Source organism: Nesoenas mayeri, assembly GCF_963082525.1.
Source record: "Nesoenas mayeri genome assembly, chromosome: 1".
Lineage (NCBI taxonomy): Eukaryota > Metazoa > Chordata > Aves > Columbiformes > Columbidae > Nesoenas > Nesoenas mayeri.
Genome location: NC_137541.1, coordinates 62,832,416 through 62,850,962, shown reverse-complemented (window position 1 = coordinate 62,850,962; position 18,547 = coordinate 62,832,416). Strand labels below are relative to the sequence as shown.

The window sequence follows — 18,547 nt, the reverse complement described above, 5'->3', positions numbered from 1 at the left end:
ATCTCCATATAAAAGCAGTTTTTCTCAGCTATCCGCATAGTTCTGCAGTTTCTTCATCCAGGCATAATTGCTGTTTGTGTGTCTTTTCCTGGTGGTGGGTGATTTAGAACAATAAAATTTGGGTTATTGAACCCTGTGTGGTCACAAGAGCATATTCTTCCCCAACTTGTTATCTACTCTTGATAGCAGCAATTTATACATGTTATACCTACAATGGAATATATGTATATAAATATAGGAAATGTTTTATTTCCAATGATAAAAAATTTAACATCTGAAATGTGGATGAGGTTGTTTCTATAGAAGCATTTACTAAGATCCTAGCTCAGAATCAGTTCTTTGTTCAGTGGAAGTTGTAGGGTAAGCAGTTATGGTAAACATAACCAAGTGTGGTTTACTCCTTACCAAGGAGAGAGATGTTACAGTTGAGAAAGGTTGATGGTTTACAGTCTCCACTGAAACCTCCAGCAATTACTGTGCTGTTATCACTTCTGTTATCACCTAAAGCCTGTGAAGTGGTGTGAGATACCAGGTGGAGAGGAAGAAATTTGCCCCTGAGTTTAGGCTAGACTTGTGTCTCCTAGCCACCTCCTGACACGTAATGGGTTTCTGCATGCTCTAAGTGGCTGTTCCTTTAGTGCAATGCTGGAAGTAAGTAATAATAATTATTAAAAAAAATCAACGATGCTGTTATTAGAAAGGAAGGTGAGAAAGGGAGGTATGTAACCATTAGTGCATTTGTGTTGATGTTAGTAATGCTGCTTTAATTTGTTTGCTTTAGTTTGTCTGATTGAAACCACTTCTGAATCTAAAGACCAAAAATTGCTCTGAGATCTGAGCGAGGTGTTTCTCATTATAAGAATCTCTGAGAAAAGCAGCTGAGCTCAACTAGAGGGTGAAGATTTTATATATAAAGTATCAATTTCCAAGGTGAATTATGTATAATATGTTACGGTCTACTGAAATTTTGTGCTTGTGGCCTGCCCTGTGGTATAATGATGTGGAAGTTTATTTCCAAATGAAAGGTAATCAGTAGTGTGTCTGCTGATCACATTTGTTGTTCTACATTGTAGATGTTATGACAGATGTGGTTGAAAATTTCATTTGGCTGCTTTTTATTTTCAACACTTCCTTAACAGTGCATTAGTAATCCACTAGGTGGAGGTGTTACTCTGGTTGTGCAGCTGCAGCTAAGCCATATTTCTTTAAAGGCTGTAAAGATGTGACATTGTACCTATACATGAAGAACAACAACTTAAAAAAAAATATTCACTTTTCCTTTCCCTCCTTACATGCATTTATAAAGAAAACTACTGTTTTTCAGCCTAAAAGAGAAGCTTCTGACTTAAAAACTAGGTAATGATATAAAGATTGTCAAGGGACGTATTGAAAAGGCAAGGGGATTTGATTTGCTTGATTTTGTGTTTTTGAGCCTATCATGCTAACAGTGTTTCACTGAAATATAGTACAGAGTAGTGAAAATTTTTTGGACAAACGTGAATTTCGTTCAAGGTTTAATATTTTGATTGCTTCAGGGGAAACTGAGAGCTTGCAGATCTCCTTTCTTTGCAAAATATTGTTTCCTCTTTAATCTGTATATGCATACATATACACGTATATGGGCAAGTTATGTTGGAAACTAATGGCTGTAATGTATCCTAATGACCTCGTCTTGCTAATGGAAGAAAATCCACATAGGAACATGCAAGCACAGTGACGCTGGGTGTTTACTGTCCTCACCACCATGAGGGTGTGGGGTCTGGGATTCTTACTGCTGCTCTTGTCAGTGTTGATGGAGCAGACAGGTGGCTTCAGGAGCTGGTGTTTTATGTTCACACAGATGTAATAAGTAAGCTTTGTAGACCGGGGGGCGGGGGGGTAAGAAAGAAAGAAACAAAAACCAAACACACACCCCTCCCTGCCCCAAAAAGGTGAAAAAACAAACAAACAGAACCAAACCCCACAACCAAAAGAACAAAAACAAACAAACAAAACCACAAAACAAAACAAACCACCTAAGGCATTTGCATTGGTTTTGGCTCGGAGGTCACCCTCCCACTAGTTACCTTACAAAGGGAACTTGATAACTTTGTGAAGACAACAGTATTTTGTATTTGTAAAGCTTTTTGTAACTCTTTAATGCAACACATGCATCTCCCTTCCCTTGCATATGAGTTTTCCAATTATCCATACTGGAGCGTGATAAAAGGAGCATCTCATTTCCGTAACAGTCACCTTTGGCCATTAAGATGAAACATAATAATTTAAAGATTGGTTAAGAGTTGCACCTCAGAAGAAAAATTCACTCTTGAGGCCTCTTACCTTAAAAGCATTTACTTCTGCATGGGGTGGCTTAATCTATCTGCTCTACCTCTTCGCCTAGTAAGTCTGGACACTGCCAAACATGCTGGTTCCAAACTGACCCTGCATTTACAATTACCTGATGGGTAGAATGCTATTTTCTTGTCTTATTTTCATAGTGCATGATGTAAATGTGCACGAGTGGTTGTCTGTGTGTGTGCCTGCGTGCCTGCCCGGCATCTTCGCAGCCCGCTTGCTTTATAAGCAGAGGCTTGCCTGATTGCACTGACTCTGTGCGTCTACCTGCTTGCTTTTCTGTGCTATTTTCATAATACCTTTTAATCTGCTGGCCTGTTTTGTCAGGATGAGGATGATCTCTAGAAGATAATATTTCAAGGGAATGGGCAGTTGCATGCATCCCCACTGAGAGGAGGATAATACCTGTGAGAATCAGAAAATCTGACAGGGGAGAAATCTGTTTTGAATATGCCAGCAACAAAAAGCTCTGAGCAGAGCTTGCGATTTATTAGAATCTAGTTAGATTTTAATGAAGTTACCTGGTGATATAACTAACTTTATTGGTAGCTCTGCTTATGAAAAGACTTTTTTCTTAAAAAAAGGTATTGGCGGAAAAACCACTCATGTAATACAAATAATTTATCCAGCGTACGGTTTCTCTTAATGCTGATCAATGGAGCACATTCTTCTGCTACTTCTTGTTTGTGCTTGCACTGTTAGATATTTAAAAGACTGGAGCATATATGCTGTATTGATCAGGGGGAAGGGGAAGCGTTTGTTATAAATCTAGTTAGGAATCTGTAGTACAGTTACCTGTTAGTTTGAATTTGGTGGAAACAAATTAAAGAAAAACTAAATGTTCTTAGATGCTTTCAAAGCTCTAGAATGATAATATTTTTGGTTTGTTATACCTATGTTTTAAATGACAGATTCTAAAGGACTGTGTGACACTGCTGTATTCCTAAATAAAGCACATACCCACTGGTGGCAGCTTAGCAATCTGCAGCATTTAGATACTGATATTTTTGGAGGTTGCTAGCTGCAGCCCGTAACTATACCTCAGCCATTTAGCTACTGAAGCCATCCTTTCCACCCGTAGGTTCAGATGATTCCCTGGAAGGTCTGAGATTTATCAGATTTTTCTGATGGCAGGCCTCATAAGTCAGATTGAAAGATCTCAAATAGCATATGAGTCAAAGCATCAACAGCTTTAAAATGTCACAAGTGGGACAGCTGGTCTTGCTAAGGGAAGGGGTGGTAACTCTGGGACAAGTGTTGTCTTAAAATGAACAGAAAGGGTCAGATTTAATAAAAAATAAATAAAAACACTTAAGGGTATTATGAAATAAACTCTGAGTTTGCTGGCTTTGAACATTACAGTATTCAAATTTTATTAACTTATTAATTGCTTTTACAGATTTTATGCAACTGAAAATCTGGTAGGCGTGCTTATTTGTCTTAGGTTGCATGAAGGAACAAAAATTAAGCATAGCATCTAATATTGTTAATGACAAATTGCATTTATTCTCAATCTGACTGTTAAATGCACGTGCTTGGAGAATCAAAGTGCAATTCTGCATTTAGCTTGTGTCTGCTTATGCTACTTCATGTGGCAAACACAGCATTTTATTGGGTTATGCTCTATTTCTAATGAAATGTTTTGATGCCCTGCAATTTGTAAGCTATACTAGCTGTTAGAGAGGGCATGTAGTGTGAGCCCCTTCTTATCCTGTGCATTATGAAATCTGATATACAGACTTACTAGTGGCAAGAGATAAAAAGAGCAAACAGATCAAACGGTCCCCAACTAAGAAGTGACCTTAACAGCATATTGGCAACCATCATTAAGGACTTGGAGACCCACATGGATTAGTTCTGGAGCCCTTTGTATCTCAGATTTCTGAGCTGTAGGTTGATCTGTAAACCATTCTGAAAATTTCACGCTTCTGATGGCAATGATGAATTGGTGGCCTTAATTTTCTGAAAAAAAGCATTGCTTGATTAAGATGGAAAAAAGCATGATTATTTTAGTCATATAATAAAGTTGTAAAAAAGTATGAATTTTGTTATTGGAGGGGGAAGAAATGGATAGAGACTTCCTATTCACTTGTTCCAGAAATGTTTATAACATGTCCAGATTTACTGTTGCTGGATCGTTGTGTAAAGAGAGGTATTTTTTTTCAGGAAAGTGAAAATTAAGCATCTAGAAATGTTCTGTATCTTTAAATGTTTTTCACTTCCAATTTTACTACCTCTTTTTGTGTTCTTACAAAATTGTGGTGCTTTAAAAACAGTGTTTACCAGTTGTTCTTATTAGTAACTCTAGTAAAGAAAAACAACAAAAAGGTGGAATTGGCAAAGGAAGAGCACTGCTCTGGGTGCATGCCAGAAATTATTCTCTCTACTTGTATAGTTGCAGCTCTATTCAGAAGCCAGCGTGGCTCTCTTGCAACTGAATAACCCTAAGGGTTTCCAAGAACTGAGCAAGCAAGCAAAGAAGAACATGACTATAGATGGAAAAGAACTGACGCTTAATGCTGCTTATTTACTGTGGGACCTCAGCTCTGTTAGTCAGGTAAGTAAATTCTGTTACAGCATGTAGAGGTTGTAGTATTTAAAAATGGCAAGTAGAGGCTAATGAGTCAATGACAAGGAACACGGGATTTTTTCCAGAAGCATGGAAGCGTTAAGAATATAGTATTTATTATGTTGTTAAAAAACATCACAAGAACACTGTCAAATTTTGAAATCAAGGAGGAAGAAGGATCAGAGTGACATTTAATTGAAATTAATTTTTGTATTTTCAACTAAGTGAAAAATTTTGCCCTCTGCACATGTTCTGATAAAATCATGTGCAGTTGAGTCCTGAAAGGCTTAACTGAATCTGACACTGGAAGATAAGCAGGCATCTTGCGTGGGGGAGACAGAGGGCTTTATTAACAAATGTGATTATCTCCTTTCCGATATGTTTCTTAGACAATTTTTGCTTTGCAGCATCATGTATGCTGAGCAAATGCTAATTACTTCTCTTCTAGAAATTCTCTGGACCTGGAATACAGATGTCTGTATGGAAAAGAGGTTTATTTTGAAGGCTTTTGATACAAACAAGGATGTTTGGTTTAGCAAAAGGAAATACAATAACAAGATGTCTGTTTCAAGATAAGATGTTCTAAAGTTGTTTTTTTTCTCCTGCTAGAATTTAATTTTACAGTAAACGTCTAGTGGCATGGGTAAAGTAAATGTGCCCTCTCCAGTAAAGCTTGCAGTGTCTCTTTGTGTTCTGTGAACCCGGCTTTTGGGAACACTGAACTCAAACTTCATACTTCCCCATGTGGAAATTATGCATTCTTTTGTAAATGGGTAACTAGCTAACAGATACTGGTGTTGCTGAAATGTTTTCAGTTGTTATGTTTTTGAGAATGTGTAAGCTGTGTTATTGCACATGTTAGAAAAGAAGGAGACTTAGATACAGTGTGCACAATATGCAGTGAAAATGGTAATTGTTAAACGTTCAAATTTTTCTTGAGTTTCCAGTTTCAGTTGGGTATACTTCTTTTAGAAATGTTCCTTTTAGGAAATCTTAATTGTTGTTTTTTGAAGAGGTATTTAAGCTCTATTAAATGGGAAAAGAAACCTGCTACAGTGTCATGTAACCTGATTTTTTTTTTTTTTACTTACCTGAAGAGCTTCTGATTACAAAGTTGTCTTTTTAACAAAAAACTTGTGGAAATATTTAGCTATTCGATCGTGAATATTAGGCTCAGTTTTGTTAATTTTCTCCTGCTCAAGTTCTTTAAAATGAAAGAGCAGGGGCTAATTGGAGAGCTGCTACATCATGACGCTTGCAGTGTATCTGTATCAGGTGACATTTATATATGGCTTATGATGCAATGTACTTGCAAGGCCCTGCCTCTTAAAGCTGCATTTCTGAAAGGCAATGTTACAAATTTGAACTGCAATTTGGCTTTTGGTCAAGATCAGGAAATAATTGAGACTAATCATCCAGGAAAACAGGAGGGTGTGTTTTATCTGTAGCTCTTTCTTCAAGAGCTGGGATCGTACAAGGTGCTGTCATCTCACACTGTGGTCAGCAGACAACCTAATGCTACCAGGTGGTCAGCTATTGATGTCAGAAGATTGTATTGTTCACCTTGATAATTCAGAAGAATATGATCCTTTAGAAGAATAATGGTACTTGATCAATGTACTTGTTCTTTTTGAGTATCTCAAATGCTTATGCACCTCTGTGCTAAAGCACACTGTTATCTAGCTGGATCAGAACTTGAATACATATTTAAAAATTACAAAAAAGATTTTTTTCTCTTTGTAGTCTAAACAAGATGAAGATATTTCTGCCAGCCGTTTTGAAGATAACGAAGAGCTGAGATACTCATTACGATCAATAGAGAGGCATGCCCCTTGGGTACGACATATTTTCATTGTCACTAATGGACAGATTCCTTCCTGGCTTAACCTGGATAATCCTCGGATAACCATAGTGACACATCAGGTAAAAGCCTAACAAAAAACCCTACGAAAAACCTGAAACAACCATGCCAGCAGGAGAGTGCCACTAGTAGAGATTTTGTGTTTGTTTTGAAATGTAGTTATGCCCCTTCATCTAAAGGTTACATTTATTTGGAAGGTAGAAGTGACCACCCCTTCCCCCTGTCTCATGCATGGTTTTATTAAGCCCCAATATGTTTTTATATTTTGGCCAAGCAGATAGCTGAATATATATCAAGCTTTCATTTAGTCCACTTTTTTTAAATACTGAGGCTTCAGCTAACATATACTCATGCCTAATTTCATTATAAAGTCTGTTTATAAAAAACCTAGGGAGAAGAAAACCTAATCTGCATCCATAAACAGTCTCTCAGGGCTAGTAATAACCTAATAAGCTTGTGTTGAGACAAGATGGATTACAATTACTGGAACTAGGAAGGGGGTTGCCAAAAAAAGTAGCTGTGCATTCTAAAAGGCTTATTTAAAAAGAGAAAGGGAATCCTTCAAGCTTCCTGAGTAAGTGAAACAAAAATACTTCAGTAGGTGCTTATTATGAATTTGAGAGCAATTTTGGCATCTGGACATGTGGTAGGAGCCCTGAGCAATCTAAGTGGTAACAAGATACTAATTCAACTTCTGTTGCTGTCTGCCTATGAAGTTACTTGAAAGAGATAGAAAAATCCTGACTTTTTGAGTGCTTGAACAGGTTCAACTTGCTTTAGATTTTGTGCAGCCTATACTGCATGAGAAGTATAAAAGTGTCCACTGGGCCTGATCCAGTACCCAGTGAGAGAGGAGTTTCTGCCTTTGCATTGAACCAGGTGCAGTTTCTTAGTTAAGCAACAGACTTGAAAATGGTTTTGTGTGGGAAAATGAGATAGCAAAGTTTGGGTTTTTTTCCTAAGATATTTTCACTTTTTTTTTTGTCATTCATGTGTCATCTTGGTCTTGATAAAATTTTTTTTTTTTTTTAAGTAGATAAGTATCAAATATATCTGTTGTGCCTGACCTTTTATGCTTTGTGTTTGTTTTATTTTATTAATTCATTTTTGCCTTCTGAAACTATTTTGGGTTGTTGGGGCTTTTTATTTTAGGAAATATTTCAGAATGTGAGTCACTTGCCTACCTTCAGTTCACCAGCTATTGAAAGTCACATTCATCGTATCAGTGGCCTCTCTCAGAAGTTTATCTATCTCAATGATGATGTTATGTTTGGGAAGGATGTTTGGCCTGATGATTTTTACAGTCACTCTAAAGGTCAAAAGGTAAGCCATTCTGAAAGGATTTTTTTACCAGAAGTAGGTGTAAAACTTTTCTATGCTAATATGATGAAAATCAAAGAAACAGCGCTTTGAAAGGAAGGGCGAATATAAAAATAATAAAATTTGCCTTCACTCCCCCTTTTACCTCTAAAGGTTCATTATTCTTAACCAGACAATTTTTTGCAAAGGTGCAGGGTGGGGAGAGCTCTGTCTTTTTTTCCATGTGTGCTGTGTTGATATTTGGGTTGCAGAATTACTTTTGTTCATATTCACTCACAGGTCTCTGGTAGTATAATGGTTCCTCTGTCAGCCTTCATGCTTTGGTTTATCAGTGTCTTCTTAATTCATCCACTTTCTGTTGTAGCACTGGTAAGACTGATGGTTTGGCAGCTGTCAGTCTTCCCTCCCTTGTGAATTCTTTTTTGTTTTGTGGGAAAATTTCGAAACAAAAGAGAATCAATTCTTCCATGGGAACACCGAGGTCAGATGACATTTAAGCTGGTCTAATATTTAAATTTACCGTTAGTTACCTCTATTTCAGACACCCGTAATATGTCTGCCCAATCTGTATATAATCATAAATATAATTATTTACTAAAAGATATACTCTTGGATATTTATGAGGATCAAGTAATTTAGTCTTTCGGCAATCCTGTTATCAACGCCTGGGATTAAGCAAGGAAAGCAGGATGAGGGAACATTGGTGGTTGTCATGCATAAAGACTGGTTGCCAGCAGAGTTTTTGTCTGTGAACTTGATCTACAAGAGCGACTTGGAGGAAAAAAATAAGATTTACGTTTATTATTTATATTAAAGCAGTAAGTAGAAAAGACACTAGAGACCACTGAATAAAAGACTTCGTTCAGGCAGATGTGCACACTTGTGTACACACACAGAAGGGTTGTACAAAATTAGTTTAAACTACCCTAAAATTACTGTTTCTTTACTTGAGGATGTTACAAGGCTTTTAGTTGTTTTAAAGTTGTTTTCATGCATTTCTGTTGTTCTTCAGTTATTCTTCTCAGTTACAACCATAAAGTCAGCTTAGGTGCAATGTGGTTTGTGATCAGTAGATGTTTCAATAAGAAATGTGCTGCTAGAATCTTGAAACTATAAGACCGAAAGGAAAATGTGTGTGGTTTTTAATGCCTCCCCAGTTGAAAATACACCCCCGCACTACTTTTTTATCTTGGCAATTCTTAGAATTAAGTCATAGAGGATCAGATGCTTCAGGGATTATGTTCAACATGTGCTGCTTATCTCATGATGTTTAGTAATGAAGGAACATTTTGAGTCAAGAGAACAAGTCAACTGCAGAGCAATTTCAGACTTTAAGTTCCCCCTTCTTATCTGATAAAAGACAAAATATTTATTTTCATTGGAATATGGTTTGTGGAAATGGATTTGGGAAGTCCTGCTTTCTGTTATTGGCTGTTACTGCCTTACTCTATGGCCTTGGGAATTCTTCAGTTCTTCCTTCTGTTTGAAAGGGATAACATTAACTTCACAGGTGGTGGAGTTTAAATGTTCTTTGTAAAGCTTTGTGAATGCTTAAGGCACTATATGCAGGGAAGTATTATTTTAAGTCTCTATATTCCAAGAAACAAGCTGAGTTGACCTGTTTGCCAGCCCTTGTCTCAGACTGTAATGTTGTTCCAGGTTTACTTGACTTGGCCTGTGCCAAACTGTGCTGAGGGTTGTCCGGGCTCATGGATTAAAGATGGTTACTGTGATAAAGCCTGTAATAACTCAGCATGTGATTGGGATGGAGGCGATTGCATTGGTAAGACAGCAATGTTAAATCAGAAAAAGTGAACTGTTTTGTTTTGGTTATTTTTCCTAAGAATAATTCCGTAATTCATCATTCTCCTGCAACTGCAAAATTTGCCTCCTTTAATAATAATTAAAGAGTTGTCTTACATATTATAATACCTTGTTTCCTGCAAACTACAGATCTCTATGGAAAAATGACAGCAAATAGTAGAGCACAGGAAAATTTTCCTTTGTGTACCAAATTTGACTAGTGAAAGGACGGTTTTTGATATTCAAATTATTATTATTATGTATTATTGTGTAGTATATAGAAAAGATTATATATTATTTGGACTCAAAATCCAAATAATAACAGGACTGTGAAGCTGCACCGTTAGTTCCTAGATCAAATTTTCAGGACTGCAGGCTAGGAAAGTGAAGTGGTGCTTCTGGATTGAGGAAGTGATACCACTCTAGGGGGACTGTAAAATCAAGCTTGCAAGCGTGAGAAGTAAATCAGTTTTCTGCCTGCCTTTTGGAAGCTAAGACAAAACATGTTGGAGTTTTTGTTGCAATTTAAGTTGGTTCCTAAACTTCTACAGTGAGATTATGTACACTGTACATTTCACACTAATTCACAGTGGTCTAGTTAGTATTTGCCCAATTTTAATTTCACTGGTGATAAATAAGATTGTCGACTCTTTGGTCTAGCTTAACACTATGACTTAAAACATGCTTTTCCTCAGAAATAAGAATTTCAAATCGCTGGGATTTTCTGTTTTTCTTTTCTCTCTGTGTAGGTAACAGTGGGGGTAGTCGCTATGTTGCTGGTGGAGTTGCAGTTGGAGGTATTGGGAATGGACCACCATGGCAATTTGGAGCAGGAATAAGTGGTGTTTCATACTGTAACCAAGGCTGTGCTAATTCCTGGCTAGCAGACAAATTCTGTGATCAGGCCTGCAATGTCCTCTCCTGTGGATTTGATGCTGGTGACTGTGGTCAGGGTACGTAAAGCACATTGCTGATAAACTTTCTGTAGGATTCTCTTGAATTGCCTCATTGTTTTGGTTCATCATTTCTCTCAGGTTGGGCTAATGTGCCTTGTATAGCAGGGATGTCCAACTCATTTTCACTGGGGGCTACATCAGCCTTGTGGTTGCCTTCAGAGGGCCAAATGTAGTTTTAGGACTGTATAAATGTAGAAGCAAGTGAAAAAGGGTTTGACACCCCTGCTGCACAAAGTCATGGGAAAGAGCTGCTAGCAGCTGAAGAAGAAAGATGCTTCTTGTATTCACTAATCCAAACTTGAATCAACATTGTATGCTGCTTTATTTAATAAAACCATTTGACCAAGCATGGGTGGGTGCATGATGCATTATAGAGCAGCAAGAGGCTTACGCTTTAAATGGAAAAATTATGTTTCAGCTATGCGGTCTTTACCCGAATAAGGAGAGCTGACTTGATGATGCTCATAGTGGTTTGAGAAGTGAAAGAACCAATCTGATGCTGACAGTGTGACCTCAAGCCTTGCTCTGGTCTCTTGCCAAAAACCTACTTTCAGTCACCTGTGAAGCTGTCTGAAGTTTATTTTGAAGTAGAAGACTAGAAGGAGTGAGTGGAATGATTGAGAGTGCTGTCTGGTATAGCAGGGGAACAGAAATGGAAGAATTTGGCCTGTTTGAAAGAGTAAAGGCTCCGCTGCATCTCAGCTCAGACAAATGCATTACTGGCAGTTCTGTTGCTGGCAGCAAGGTTTTGTTCATGTGAGAGTTTACAGATAATACATCTGCTGCTGTGGGAGGGAGAACTTCAGTTCAGCCTATCTGATTTTGGAAGTCTCACTCAAATCAAGATGCAGTGGAGCAGTGAAATCCAACCGTTTTAACGTTAATCTGCTAAAATGTGACAAAAACATAGAATGGGCATGTTACTTATGACTGATACATAATTTTAAGTAACATGATAATGAACCACTTAGGCTTTTCAGGTAGAGGCTGGAAGAGTGATAAATTATATTGGCTTTTACATTTACCACTGGAATGTCTTGCAGTCATATATGGGAGTATGTTCTAGTCATTCATTATTAAAGATAGGTGAACAAGAAACTGGAAGCTACAGGAATGTTCTTTCACAAAGAACTCCCTGCTTACATAGTGAATCTAGTTGGGCATGTTAAAATTTAAAAAGACTTAAAGAAAAGTGTTGCACTGCAAATTGACAGAAATTTGTTTTGTTTCTTGTTATTTTTCAGATCACTTTGAGGAGATGTACAAGGTGACGCTTCAGCTTAATCAGACCTACTATGTTATTCCCAAAGGTGAATGTCTGCCCTACTTCAGCTTTAGCGAAATAGCCAAGAAAGTCACTGAGGGTTCGTATAGTGATAATTCAATTATCCGACATGCTTCAGTTGCTAACAAATGGAAGACTATCCACCTCATAATGCATAGTGGTATGAATGCAACTGTGATCTATTTTAACCTTACATTTCTAAATAAAAATGATGAAGAGTTTAAAATGCAGATAGCTGTCGAAGCTGATACTAGAGAGGAACCAAAACTGAACACAACTTCCATGCAAAAATCCAGCTCTGATTTTAAAATGATAACTTCAATACCAGAAGCTGAAATGATATTTGAAGATATTCCTGAAGAAAAACGCTTTCCAAGAGTCCAGAGACGTCGAAATGACACAAAAGAAAGTCTACATGAAGAGGTGATAATACCATCACTAAACGTGTCTCTCCTTCCTGAAGATGTTCAGCTAGCACTGAAGAACCTGGACTTAAAACTGCTCAATGGTGATATAACTCTGAAAGGCTTTAACTTGTCCAAGGCTGCTCTCCTGAGACCTTTCCGGTTCTTAACTACAGCAAAGAGTGTTACAGATCTGGAAATGAGGGGCGTGCATAATCATTCAGAAGATCAGAAGAACCATACCAGCAGGCAGAAGCCTTTTAGGGTTGTAAGTGATGGCAAAATAAAAACAAGAAAAGCAAATGAAGAAATTCCTTCAAGGCTTACAGGAACAAAGGGGACTGTTGTGACAACAAACACAAATAAACCTATTTATAAAGTAAAGCCTAAATTCACACTTCCAGCCCAGAGCATGGGAAATAAAAATGAAACTCGAGAAAAAGTACTGAATGCGCTCATATTAAGGGAAACCCAGAAATCAAAGCATACTGGGAATTTAGCTACTGGAGAAGACACACAGGGAGTGGAAGAAGGAAAAGGGCATGTGCAGGTGGACAGAAATGTAATGGAAGGACTAGTGGGAAGAAAATTACAGTCGTATGCTGGAAGTTACCAAGGCTTTTTGCCATGGGAGAAAAAGAAGTATTTCCAGGACCTTCTTGATGTGAGTATCTTAATGACATTGCTTATTGGAATAGTTGCGTCTTTCTGCATTTAGTGGAATACTGTTAATATGATCTATCCATTTGGAATGTGTCTTGCCTTCGAGGCAAATACTGAGTTTTTTTGAAAGCTCCTTTTGACTTTACACATAACATTTTATTTGTTTATGATCTAGGCCTCTCTTAGCTAGGTGGCAAAAGCTGAATAGGCATTTCTGTTCCCTTTCTACTGCTGTTTTTAATGTCAGATTCACTTTTTATTCATTGTATGTTAGCACAGTGCTATTGTTCACATGTAGTACTACAACAGAAAGCTTACATTTTGTTTTGATTGCATTTATGCAGGTATGGATCTAGTTTATTAGAAAAACATGTACAAAATATGTATAATGGTAAGTACTTGGGTTCTAGAAGTTAAATTGAAAATCTACCAACAAAACTGAATATCTAGACCACGTCAAGAAAATGTGTAGGAAGCTTCCTGTGCTTCCAGCCAAAGCATTTTGTCAGTTTTGAAAACCTCTGTTCCTGGAGTTTCAAACTCATTTTCACCAGGGGCCACATCAGCCTTGTGGGTGCCTTCAAAGGGCTGAACATAATTTCAAGGCTGTATAAATGCAACTACTCCTACATTTATACAGTCCTAAAATTACTTTCAGCAACCATAAGGCAACCATGAGGCTGATGTGGCCCCCACTGAACATGAGTTTGACACCCCTAGGCTAGGGTATGATGCCAAAGGAAGATTTTTCTTTAAGTCAATGCAAACAAGACGGCCTCTCTGTTCATCTGAGATTGGATTTTGTGTGAAGGATCTCTGTATTCACAGGATTTTGTTTCATCAAATATGGATGAATAATCAGAAAAAAAAAAAGCAATATTAGAAATAAATCTGATAGCAAACAGGGACTTAGTGTGTGTGTGTGAGGAAGGTGTCAGAGCACAAAAACTAAGGAAGTTTGTATTTTATAGACTACTTTTTCTCAAAGCATGAAAATTTTAAGGAAGAGATTACCTTTAATCTTCCATTTTAAAAGGACGAGCTAGGGAATATGAAGAAGAGTATTCAAAATTTCTCTTCCCATTTTCAAATATTGGAAATAGTTGGCACCTGGCTGAAATGTAATTTTCCATGTGTGTTTAATGTTTTGGGTCTTTTTTGGTAATGTAACCTTGATTTATGTCCTGATGTTTAGGAGGAAGAGTCATTACTCAAACAAATGTCATACTTCACTGATGGTAAACATTTTGGGAGGCAGCTGAAAGATACATTTGCTGATTCTCTTCGATATGTTAATAAACTTTTAAACAGCAAATTTGGATTTACATCTCGGAAAGTCCCTGCTCATATGCCCCACATGATTGACCGCACTGTTATGCAAGAGCTACAGGATATGTGAGTATGTGTTTGGAATAATGTAAAACTGTAGTGGGTTCTACATTTCTGTTAATGTTTGCTATGTCTACTTCCAGTGTGTTGGTCGCTACTCATTAAAATTTTATTTTGCAAAGGGAGGCAGGGAATTTATGACAACATGATAGTTGTGCTAAAATAAGGAGACCTTACAGGACCTTTTTAAAGTTCTAGATGATAATTCATTTTTAGGTAGGGAATGTTTAAGAAACTGGAGTACTAAATTAGTTTACATTCTTACACAGGTTTCCTGAGGAGTTTGACAAGACATCATTTCACAAAGTGCGGCACTCAGAAGATATGCAGTTTGCTTTTTCGTATTTCTACTATCTTATGAGTGCAGTCCAGCCTCTGAACATTTCTCAGATCTTCAATGAGGTTGATACGGACCAGTCAGGCATTTTGTCTGACCGAGAGATTCGCACGCTGGCCACGAGAATCCACGAACTACCGTTGAGTTTGCAGGTACTCTTCCCTTACCAGTAACTTTTAGAGTAACTGCAGTTTTAAAGTCCAAAACTGTTAAAGTAAAATGAGTCAAGTCTGTCTTTATCCATGTTTATAGCATCTGTAACATTTGACAATTTTTAAATTTTACCTGAAGAGTATAACATATAACGTATCTATCAGTGATACATGGAGTCAACAATTGAAATGAGTTCTAGCAACATTAGAAAAATGGCTCACCGGTGTCCAAATTCAAGAAAACAGTTAGTATGAGGGTGTCAGAAAAGATGTTCGCTGGTAAAAGCCATTGTGAAGACTGGGATCCTGCTGTGCGTACTTTTGTTTTTGCACGTAGTAAAAGATGGTCCTTTCCCTGAGGAACGTGTGGCCTAAAGAAAGAAGTCAGAAAAACGGTAACAAAGAAGTCATACTAGTAAATACTATGGCCATATACAAAGATTCATATTTCTGTGGTTCTGGAACCTGATAAACAAAGAGACATGGTCTTTGTAGGACTTATGCTCCTAGAGACAGTAGAGAATGAAGTGTACTATTTGTGCTTTATGGAGAGGAATCAGCACAATCCAATAAAATAATTTGTTATTGAAATAGCACAGAAAATCATTTGTATAGCTGGAACGCAGGCCTGCTTTAGTGTTCCTGACCTGGACCTTAGGCAGAAAAACTTCTTCCAGTTCTTTCAGTTCACTTTTCTGTTTGTTTGCTTGATTTGGGATGCACTATGCCACTGCTGGTTTGGGAATTCTGTACAGTCCTGACGTAATCAGTAAAGGTGTGTTTTACATTTTTAGATGAAAATGACACTAAGTCATGCTTTATCTGATCTTAATTCAACTATGTGCTGAGCATTTGCTTTAGGTATATTGGGAGTCCCACTGACTTTGACAGTTACTGAATTACCTTCTACTGAATATTAAGTCTTCTTTTTCCAACAGAAGCATGGAAATTTGTTACATAGATAATGCTAAATATATCTGTGCACCCATGATTTTTAGAATTATGTCAGTGAGAAAACAGGTTTATCTTTTTTTTTTTCTTCCCTTTCTGTTAGGATTTGACAAGTCTAGAACAAATGCTAATAAATTGCTCCAAAGTTCTTCCTGCCAACATCACTCAGATCCATGTCATTCCACCAACTCAGGAAGCCTATTATGATCCCAATCTGGTAAGAAACATTAGTCTAAAAAATGCTTGGTTTCTTTCCTGAGCGTGTTTTTACTGTGCTTGAAAAGCTGGTGTGATTTCTAGAATGAAAGTATTTACAAAAATTTCTATTTGTGTGTACATGAATTGTTATAAAATGAAAATTTTATGAGCTACTTTATAACTTATAAAGCCATTAATTTCCTTCAAACACAGAGAAAAACTGAGCTTTAGAATGTTGTTATACATGGGATTTAAAAAGTCATCCTTGTTTAGAAAATTCACTGTTGTGAACAAAAAAGACAGTAAGCCAAATACCACTCTGAGTAGAACTTTTTGATAATTCTTTATCTGAATTGTAACTTGTGTCTTCAACACAAAACACAAGAAAACACCAAAGCATCAGCTGAATGTCTTTAGAATAACTCTTCCTAATATGAAGGCTTCAGACTAGGTCTGTTTAACATCCAAAGATGGGCTGACAGGAACCTCAGGAAGTTCAGCAAGAAGAAGTGTGAAGTCCTACACATGGGGAAGAACAGACCCCTGTACCAGTAAATACTGGGGGCCATCCTGCTGGGAAGCAACTTGGCAGCAAATGACCCAGGGTTGACACCAAGTTGAACATGAGCCAGCAGAGTGCTCCTGCCACAAAGGTCGCTGATGGTCTCCTGAGCTGCATTAGACAAAGTGTTGCTGTCAGATTGAGGATGGTGATCCTTCCCATCTACTCAGCGCTGCTGAGGCCACACCTGGAGTGCTGGGTCCAGCTCCAGGCTTCTCAGTACAAGGGACATGTGAACATACTGGAGAGAGTCCAGTGAAGGACCATGAAGGTGATTAAGGAGCTGAAGCATTTGTCTTAGGATAAAAGGCTGAGAGAACTGGGGTTTTTCAGCCTAAAGAAGAGTAGTCTTAAGGGGAAATCACATCCATGTCTATAATATCTGAAGGGAGGGCACAAAGAAGATGGAGCCAGGCTGTTTTTAGAGGTGCCCAGTGACAGGACCAGAGGCAATGGGCACAAACTGAAACACAGGAGGTTCCTTCTGAACTCCAGGAAACACTTTTTTTACTGTGTGGGTGACCAAGCACTGATGCAGGTTGCCCATTTGTGGGCTGTGTCCATCCCTGGAGATATTCAAAAGCCATCTGGACATAGTCCTGAGCAACTGGCACCAGGTGGCCCTGCATGAGCAGGCATGTTGGACTGGATGAGCTCCTGAGGTCTCTTCCAACCTGAAAGTATCTGTGATTCTGTGAAAACTGAGGCCTTAGGACTAGATTTTTCTTAAGGATTTAAGTCCTTAATTTATATTTTAGTGGTTAAATTCTCATTAAAATCTGCTGGAATTTAGGATTTAGATCCGATACTAATACCAAAATTTATTTTACAGTGAGAATTTGATTCCTGCATCAACCTTTGCATTAAAAAAAGAAAGTGTGCCCATACTTTGCTAAATTGATGACCTAGTGGTTTATAACTTCAAACCAATACTGTATCGAAGCAAAAATTATTTTAATGAGTACAGATGGTGACCTTTTGGATAGTGGAAGAGTAGTATTGATCCTCAACACATGCAGTTCATAGTACAGAGATCTACAGTGTGTGTGTACATAAATGTATATGGGCATTGACTATTTTGTCTTCTTTTTCTTCTTTTCCCTCTGGACATCTATCCTGCCTTGTATTCTTATCAGGTTATGTCACAAGGTTTTAAAAATAGTTTTCCCCTAAGTCTGAATTCCATCCAAGTTTTATATAAAGCAGTTCTGATTTGAAGAAATGGGAATGTGGGTTTGAGAATCCTGCACAGTCTGAGGACGTTACATCCAGTATAGCTTTACTTCATTTTGCCTTTTCATGACTCTCAATTCAGTTTGCAAAATTCTGTGAAGAACTTTGAATGCCATTAATATATTTTAAGATGGAGTTAAAAATAAGTTTCTGTGGTGGGGTACAACATCAGATTAATGTTTTTTGAGAGTTAGTAAAATATTGCTAATCTAAGCAGTAATGACTAATGTACTTATTGCTCGGTTCAAATAGTGAAAAAATAGTGCTTGTGTTTAGCACAGATGCCTAATTTATTTCTACTTCTGTTGTCTGCAACAGCTAAATTTCTTGCAGTGAGTCTACTCCCATAGAAATATCCCTTAAGAATGAGGATTTTATTTCCCAGAATTGTTTCAACTTAGATTGTGGTAGAAATAATGCCTTGTGTTCAGCTGTTCTGCAAAGTTTGCCTGGCCACTGTAACTGGTGACCTCTACCAGAGGAAAGTGAAAGACAGCTGTCAAATGAGCTACAATTTCTGAATATTT

General features: G+C 37.6%; 1 protein-coding gene across 1 annotated transcript in view; it reads left to right on the top strand.

Annotated features, from left to right (window-relative positions):
• Positions 1 to 18,547, top strand: part of GNPTAB (N-acetylglucosamine-1-phosphate transferase subunits alpha and beta) — a gene marked incomplete at its 5' end in the record, with an annotated part of 46,612 nt that overhangs the window by 19,203 nt on the left and 8,862 nt on the right. Inside the window, 9 exons of the mRNA XM_080354478.1 lie at positions 4,733 to 4,894; positions 6,650 to 6,829; positions 7,920 to 8,090; positions 9,747 to 9,870; positions 10,640 to 10,843; positions 12,091 to 13,199; positions 14,394 to 14,593; positions 14,857 to 15,076; positions 16,131 to 16,244. Coding sequence (XP_080210604.1) covers positions 4,733 to 4,894; positions 6,650 to 6,829; positions 7,920 to 8,090; positions 9,747 to 9,870; positions 10,640 to 10,843; positions 12,091 to 13,199; positions 14,394 to 14,593; positions 14,857 to 15,076; positions 16,131 to 16,244 — 2,484 coding nt within the window. The remainder of the gene's footprint in view (positions 1 to 4,732; positions 4,895 to 6,649; positions 6,830 to 7,919; positions 8,091 to 9,746; positions 9,871 to 10,639; positions 10,844 to 12,090; positions 13,200 to 14,393; positions 14,594 to 14,856; positions 15,077 to 16,130; positions 16,245 to 18,547) is intronic.